Genomic DNA, 8,634 nt, shown 5'->3' with positions numbered 1-8,634 from the left:
ATTTTGCCTTTTAATATGGCCTCTTTTGGTGGTTTTGATTTGTTTGATGGGCCAAGTTATTTATTTGACTAATTCCCAACGATTTTTAGAAAAACTCTATCACCTTTGCTTTTTATTTTCTTGTAATTCCCTTTTCCCTTCCCCAACATTGAATAGAAAAAAATAAAAAATGTCCTCTAATTCCCCCCAAATAGATCACATGACGCAGGGAGGAAAAGATTTTTTTTGCAAAATAGATAAAGAGCAACATAAAATAAAGAAGAATAATAGAAAACAAAAATAAATCGTGCATTAATTCAGAGTCTAAACTCAAATGATGATAATAAGTTGAACTAGAATCTCGCTGACCTTGATAGAGTCTCACAACCAAAAAGAAAGAGTCCCACTTTCAAAAAAAAAATTCCCCATAGTGTGACTGAATTTTTGGACCAAGCTTGTTATTGAATTATAAAATAATATAACTCTTAAAAACAATCTCAACTTTAATTTAACTGACTTTTGAGTCGAGCCAATTATTGAATACCGACACTTAAAACATAAATTAAATACTAAAAATTTAAATAATTATTAAAACCTAAATAAATCTAAAGACCCAATATTCTTTTCATCATGCACCATCGCATCACATGGTAGAGCAACCATTCACCGCACTCACAATATTAACCGCCGTCATCAACGCTTTAAATGCTTTGACTCGTTTCTGAAAGGGAAATCAAACAAGAAATCGCCACACTATTAATCAGAAATTTTGAAGACATACCTCAATTTTTGGCAAATTAAGTAAGCTACAGTGTCGGTAAACAATAAACATAAATCAAATCAAGAAATTTTCTTCAATTTATTCCAGAAGCATTCACCTGCTTCTCACGTCCGTAAATAGTCGGAACATTGAGAAATATCTAAAAATGTATTGAAAAAATCGGTCTAATTCTATCTCTTTTTATTCCGGTTGAAGAAAGGAAAGATCACAAAGACTATGCATGTTATAATGGATGCATATAAGGACGAGAGACTGCAATTAATTTTTAATCTGGATCAACAGTGCATGAAGATATAAAATTATTAATAAAAGAAGGAAGATTAAAGGATATATAAAGGAGGAAAGACAAAGAAACTGACCCTGACTCTTGCATCTCCACTTCGAGCAACAAGCGCTTGAACCTGTCCCAGCATTGAACAATAAAATCAAGTTTAGGGTCCGTACATCTTGATTTACAATTCTTAATTTGTATATCGATCAATATATATATATATATAGAGAATAGTTTATAATTGTGACAAGTGGCTGTCTAAAATACTGACAAGTGACCCTTTAAATTTAATGAGAAATTATAAAAATCATTCTTTCAACCATCTCCGTAAAGTGAATGAGTGAGTTATGTTAAAGTAATGATTAAGTAATTAAATTTATCTTTTCCTATCAGCTTAAACTTTTGGGACAACTATTAATTTAACATGTCCCCAAGGGGTAGCTCAATCGGCTGGAGACCACGTACGCCTTATGAAGGGAAGGTCACTAGTTCGAATCTCCCCTCCCCCTCTTGCGTGGACATGTAAAAAAAAAAAAAAAAAAACTGTTAATTTAACATGGTATTAGAGCCAGGAAGAGACTTACATGCGGTAGTTTGGAACTACCGTAGATTGCGGTAGTTCCAAATGGATGGCTGAGATCGTCCAACGCAATAAAAAATTAATTTTTATAAAAGAAATAATATATTATTCATTAATTATTAAAAAATCAATAATTAAAAAATTAAAAATCAAAACCATTAAAAAAATAAAAGAAAAGGAAAATAAAATCTGAAAAGGGGTGGCTCTAGCCACCCTTTGGCCAAAAGGGGGTGGACAGACTACTCCATTTTGGCCAAGGGGGTGACTGGAGTGAAAATTAATAGTTATTTGAATTTAATGAATTATTCTATAACATTTCTCTTATTTTATTATTTACTATTCTTTTATAAGATGTTTTCATAAAATAAAAAAAAATTAAAAACTCATACGACAAATTGTCTAAAATAGGCTCTAAAAAAAGTACAAAAAATTATCAAGTGTAGTTTGGGTATAAATAATCACTAAGCGGCGATAAGGACATTTGGTAACGATTTGCACTATATGGGCAATGTGCGACTACTTAATACTACTAACGGTCCAAGACAATAGAGGTTAGAGGCAATAACCACCCCAGCATGTACAACCCTAATCAAAATTGCATGAATATATCAAATTATTAATAAATGAGGAAAGAGAGAGGCCAAAGAAGAAGCAAAGATAATGAAACTTACACTTGGACTTTCATCAAGTTGTTGTACTTGTGTCTGCATCAAGTAATATATAATATAAGGTTTAGGGTAAATATATTCGCATCAAGATGTCAAATTATTAATAAAAGAATGAAACCTAGGGGACACAATTAGAAACAAGGATAAGGCATAGATGCTGTAAAAAAATTACAGTAATTTTTTCAATGGACTAGATCTAATTTCATTTTATCTCCTTATAAAAAACTTAAAATTATATCTTGACCATTGAAAAAACTAAAACACTATAGTTTTTTAAAACCACCTAAGTCAAATCCAAAACAAAAATAGGAACAACAGCGTAAAAAAAAAAAAAAAAACAAAAAACAAAAACAAAAACAAAAACAATTCTTACCGGATTCGTATCTTCAGGTGGAGGAAGCCTTCCCATGTAGCCTAGCAACATGAAGTTATCCAAGAAGTTGGTGTGGGGGTGTTGGAAACCTCCTTTGCTATAGCACGTGACACATAGATCGTAGGATTGTTCATTAACTCTGTCAAAGCATTGGACGCACGTAAAATGCAGTCCCAGTATCATCTTTCCGCAGTTGTCGCAGAGCAAACGCCGGGCTATCAATATGTAGAACACCGTGAGGGCTTCGCGGAATTGCAAGTTGCCGTCCCCGTTCCTGTCCAACGCAGCGAAAAAGTTGCGGTCCATGTTGTCGATATCTTTGAAGAACTCCACGAACTCATCAATGCTGACGGTGTCATCCTGATTTGTATCCATTGACTCGAAAAATTCCCGTGCTAGCTGCTTAAATTCCGTGGAGGCATTGTTATAGTAAGCTGAAGCAGCCATGTGTAACTCTTCCATCTCCAAGTCCATGCCTTTTACCTCCGTCATGCCTTTCACCTCCGTCATGCCTTTCACCTCCGTCATGCCTGTCAGTTTCTAATATCTCCCGGCCCGTATTTCTTTCAACAGACAACAATTGAAATAGAAGAAGATCAGAAAGGCTCCCCCCCTTCTTCCTATATATATATATATATTATTATTATTTTAATTAAGATATATATATATATATATATATATATATATATATATATATATATATATATATTATTATTATTTTAATTAAGAGTGACACATATATAGGACTAAATTGTCACACATAGGTCTATATAGTTGAGAAAGGCACACTAACGAAATCTGTCAAGTGTTTTGACGGAATTCGATATCTAAATTATTTTTAATACCACATGAAGCGATTTGTAATTTAGGCTAATCACAGAGACTGATTTTGCATTTATTTCTATTTATTTTTTTTTTTGGTAACATTTATTTCTATTTATTTTATGGTCTAATTAAATGGGTTTTAATGGGATTATTAATTGAAAAGGTATTAATGAAAGGATTTTTTATGGGAAATAAAAAGTCATAACCATCGATAAATAAGTTTGATTTCATGACCTTTTTCTCACTACAAAAAAACAATTTTTTCTTACTGGAGATTTCAGACTTGTCACAATGTCTGACACGTCAGAAAATTTTTCTGACATGGCATTTCTGACGTGTGTTGAATGTCAGAAGCATAAGAAAATTTTTTTCTGACGTGGCATTTCTAACGTGCTACTGTTTGCCACGTCAGAAAAATTTCTGACGTGGAAGAACTCCCACGTCAGAATTTTCTGACGTGGGAGTTCTTCTACATCAGAAAATTAGGTCCCTTTTAAATGTTAATTTTCAAATAATCTGTCATCATTTAAGTTCAACAATTTAATTAATTGTTTGGCCGTGTAACTTTAAGTTTTGAATAAGAGGAATTTATAAGAAATTGTGTTTTGATGACAACTTTCATTCAAGTGCAGCTTCCGTGCGCCATCGAAATTGGCATACACATTTTAAAAAAATATTCCATGTTTTCATCAAGCTATATACATTTCTGTGCTTAATTAAGAATGCCGTGCACCAAGGGTCTAAATTATTGACTGGATCAACAAGCTAGTGATGATTTTTACAGGATTTGAAGACCTATGTATTATTGCATGCAAAAAATCTCAACATCAACCAACTTGGTTTTTATCGAAATTGCCAGTCATCAATTGCTCAAGTTGTTGCTACAAATTGATTAAAGTCTTCTATGTTATGCTAAATGAAGTAGATATTTAATATTTAATGATTTGATTCTTTACCATTTTTTTGTGAATATAAGCAAAAAACGAAAACGAAAACGAAAAAACAATTCATCAGCGACGACAACGACCAAAAAAGTCATTGTCTTTCTGATAGAGATTGACAGTGACCCAGACGGACCAGACCAGCTGCATGTGCGCAACTTCTAATAGATACATTTCCCACATGGCCAGACCAGCTGCATGTGTGCAACTTGTAATAGATACATTTCCCACATGGCCAGACCCAGACCCAGTCATGAGTCAAGTGGATGATATAGGAGATCGATTCTAGCCGACGTATTTATTTATTTATTTTTTTAATTTATCATTAAATATTTTAATTTAAATAATACCCCACCACAGGAAAATAATCAGAAGACTCCAAACATAAATACATTTCTACTTTATCTTTCAATTCCCACTTGCCCAGACCCAGACACAGACCCAGTCAAGTCAGTGATATAGGAGATCGATTCTAGACGACGTATTTATTTATTATAATTTATCATTAAATATTTCTATTTAAACTGTTGTCTGTTAAAAGATTCAAGGCATATGGACATTCAAGAGTTATACGTTGCTGCTTCAGCTTACTATAACTAATAATTAATACTTTAACATTTATTAATTACTATAACTAATTAATGGATATTGAAGAGTGTTAAATTATAGATTGTCTTAAAAGGTTAATTAGCTCATAAGAAAGGATCCAACTTCTGTTCACTACCGTATGGCTGCTCAATTAGGTCTTCTGTGATTCGTTGGTTTTGGGCATGCAGATTCATCAGATCTATTTCCATCATCCACGGTTGGTCACTACACAACCAACTTTACCGTCATTGAAGTGCATTGCTTCATTAGATGCACACATGCATTTAATTTGGTGACTCAATATGAGGGCAAGTCGACTTTCATTGCATGTAAACAATATTGGTGACTCAATATCCTCCAAGGCGTTCTCCAAAAATAAGTCGGAATATATTGAAAATCAACAGAGGAGCCAAAAAGTGAACCTCCTAAGAAAAAAACGAAAAATAAAACGATCTCAAAAGAAGGGAGCAAAACAAGAGGATGATATTGAGAGAGAAGGCAAAAGTCTCTGGAGACGAGAGAAAGAGATCTAGAAGGGGGTTTCAATACCGCACAGAGGCCGGATCGATCCCATAAGAAATGGTAAATTTAATTAACTAATTAATACATTAACACGCCATTTGCTTGTAGACCCAGCTAAAATTGGGGGGATAAATTACCGATGTAAGGTTAAAACTCATAAACTTATCAAATTGATTTGTGGTTTTGATGAAACGCCACCTCTAATGGCATGTTTGAAATTGTGTTTGCAAAAATAGAGTTTTTCAGTCAAAAGACAATTTATTACAAAAGCTTTACTTTTAAGCATTTGTTAAAGTGTGTTTTGATCATTTTTAAAGTAATAAAAATTTAAAATTTAAAAAAAAAACTTTTGAAATTTTGGCTCAACTTTTTAGATACTAAAAATACTTTTTAAGCTCTCTCCCAAACAGGTCATAAGAGAGATGGCAACGGAAGCTATATAACAAAACTCTCTTAGCACACATCAAAATTCGTCACTAGTTTTAAACCTCGACAACCCGTTGATTTGGTTCCTAGCCTACACCCACTACAAGAAATTAGCTCTTTAGGGGCGACTTTAAGTCGCCCCTAAAGACCCTAAAGTGGACGCTGTTGGCAACAGCGTCCACTTTTCGACCCTAAAAGTGTCGACCCTAATAGTCCGACCCTAATGATCAAACGTCTGATCATCAGGGTCCACTTAAAAGTCGACCCTAATGATCACTTTTAGCGTCCACTTTATCGCCCCTAAAAGTCGCAATGTTTGGACCCTAAAGATGATGTAAACGGAAGCGAAAGTCGACCCTAATAGTCAAGCAATAGCGTCCACTTTTAGTTAACCATTAGCGTCGACTTTATGGACCCTAATATCCCTTTTAAAAAAAAAATAATAATAACTATTAGCGTCCAAATAAGAGTGGACGCTGATAGTTAAACCATTAGCGTCCACAAAAGTGGACGCTAATGGTCCTAAAAAATTAAAAAAAAAACTAACTATCAGCGTCCACTTAGAGTCGACCCTAATGATGACTTTTAGCGTCCACTTTATCGACCCTAAAAGATGCATGTGTTTGACTCTAAAGATGATGTACACAAAAGAATTAGTCGACGCTAATAGTTGACCATTAGCGTCCACAAATGGTCCCAAAATATTAAAAAAAAATTGACTATCAGCCTGATAGTTGACCATTAGGGTCGACATAAATGTCGACCCTAATGGTCCTAAAAAATCAAAAAAAAAAAAATGCGATCGATCGCACTTGGATTGCGATCGGTCGCAGCATCAGTAGGTTTTCGGAAATTTGCGATCAATCTCACTTGGAGTGCGATCGATCACAGCATCAGTAGGGTTTCGGAAATTTGCGATCGATCGCACTTGGAGTGCGATCGATCGTAGCATCAGTAGATTTTCGAAATTTTGGGATCGATCGCACTCCAAGTACGATCGATCGCAGCATCAGTAGGTTTTCGAAATTTTGGGATCGATCGCACTTGGGAGTGCGATCGATCGCAGCATCAGTACGTTTTCTAATGATTTCCAGTTCAAGTGATTCTCAATTCACACAAAGAACATCAAAAAAGCAACTGACTAGTCTTAGCAAAAAGAGTCACTAATAGAGTAAGATCTTGATGGCTTAAAATATATCATATTTGTAACTCTGAGAAATGACAACTAAAACGCCAAAGTGCAGTCCATTCTTATCCATGCAACACATATCAATGATGTTAAAAATTAGACTTTTAGTCAGCTCATTATTTATCAACCCACTTAACTTGTCTCAAGAGTCATGGAGAGATGAAGACCACATGAAATTAGTCAAAATACAACCACCAACCTCTTGTTGAATGTGGACACCGAAATCTCCAAATACAATGTTCCCAAACGCATCTTTAACATTAGTTTTCTGAATAAAATTCTGCATCAAAAAACAATAACATACTGAATTTTACTCTTCATCTTGGGGAAAAATATAATGAAGAAGTTATAAGATCTATGCAATGCAATGAAATGAACACAGGCAGTTTTTCACAGTATTTCATGAAGCCAAAAAAGAACTACACAATTTAAATCACCTGATCAATTAATAGTATTCAACCCAAAAGCGAAAATATGAATTCCTTACGTAACTCACCTGCCGTGCTCCCTCTGCGACACAAATAACAGCCGAACCCTTTGTCTCAATCATGTATTTCAGATGACTCAAAACACCATGAGGCCCGTGCAAATTAAAAGATACCTTAGATGTGCATATCAGTAGAATCAGTAACAGCTCACAAAGATAACTATCCAATTAATTGCTAGTAATAAGTACCTCATGAATCAACCATATGTCAATTTGTCCACTAGCTAGGGATGCATGCATAGCTATATATCTACTGCTACGGCCCATCAATTTGACAATGCCAACACCATGATAAGCATTGTGCGCCTAACAAGATTGAGGCCAAAAAAAAAAAGTTCACTATGAAGAAACCAACACTAAAAGAATTCAGCAGGAAAACTTATCCGGAGAAACATAACTCCATGCATGGGCAAATAAAATGCACGTAGAGTACCTTTATAAGAAACATTGCATTTATGTTTAAGTACACAACAACATTGTTTGATGAATCAATTAATATATGAAATAATCAAACTAATCTAAATGCCCACAAGAAACATAACTCAAAATGACTAACCTCATCAAAATCATAAAAAATATGTGAGAACTGCCCCATTAACCAAACCGGCCAAGGGAGAAAACTATTAAATATATGTTTTACAATTCATGGGCAGCAAAATTCCAAAACCCAAAATAAAGTACTTATCTGCATTCTCTTCCTTGCCAATTCATCCTCATAAGCAATTTGAGTAATCTACCACAATGAACCAATATATAATATCAAAGACAATGAAAATGAAACCCAAAATGATAGAGAAAGCGATACTAAAAATGTGTTTCTTCATGAAATATATTAAAGCGAGAACCTGCTTGGGCGGTTTAACTTTCTTGTACTCTTGTCATCCTGCATACACTTAAAAATAAAATTTAGAAAGATATTATTACTCCCTTGCATTGTTTACTCAAAGTTCTTTAACCTTGATAACCATGTCAAGGGAGATTTACTAACTCAAAAGTTGTTGAAC

At 34.2% G+C, this 8,634-nt stretch overlaps 1 protein-coding gene across 1 annotated transcript; it reads right to left on the bottom strand.

Moving 5' to 3' along the window:
* Nucleotides 1-323: 323 nt before the first annotated feature.
* On the bottom strand, nucleotides 324-3,255 carry LOC132166009 (uncharacterized). Its single transcript, XM_059576746.1, has 4 exons — nucleotides 2,653-3,255; nucleotides 2,283-2,315; nucleotides 1,120-1,161; nucleotides 324-700 (listed from the first exon to the last, which is right to left on the bottom strand). Exons 1-4 carry the CDS (start codon nucleotides 3,178-3,180, stop codon nucleotides 623-625), a joined length of 681 nt encoding a protein of 226 aa, XP_059432729.1. The 5' UTR covers nucleotides 3,181-3,255; the 3' UTR covers nucleotides 324-622.
* Between the last annotated feature and the right edge of the window lie 5,379 nt (nucleotides 3,256-8,634).

The sequence above is a fragment of the Corylus avellana genome, chromosome ca11, assembly GCF_901000735.1.
Source record: "Corylus avellana chromosome ca11, CavTom2PMs-1.0".
In the NCBI taxonomy this organism is placed as follows: Eukaryota; Viridiplantae; Streptophyta; class Magnoliopsida; order Fagales; family Betulaceae; genus Corylus; species Corylus avellana.
Note: the sequence above shows the minus strand (reverse complement) of the source record. Positions and strands in the feature narration are given on the sequence as shown.

Excerpts from the sequence above, each read along its gene's own strand:
- LOC132166009 (XM_059576746.1), bottom strand. The coding sequence starts at position 3,180 with ATGACGGAGGTGAAAGGCATGACGGAGGTGAAAGGCATGACGGAGGTA. Across the intron at positions 2,316-2,652 it reads CACCTGAAGATACGAATCCG|ACACAAGTACAACAACTTGA; the intron begins GTAAGAATTGTT and ends TACTTGATGCAG. Across the intron at positions 1,162-2,282 it reads AACTTGATGAAAGTCCAAGT|GTTCAAGCGCTTGTTGCTCG; the intron begins GTAAGTTTCATT and ends ATGCTGGGACAG.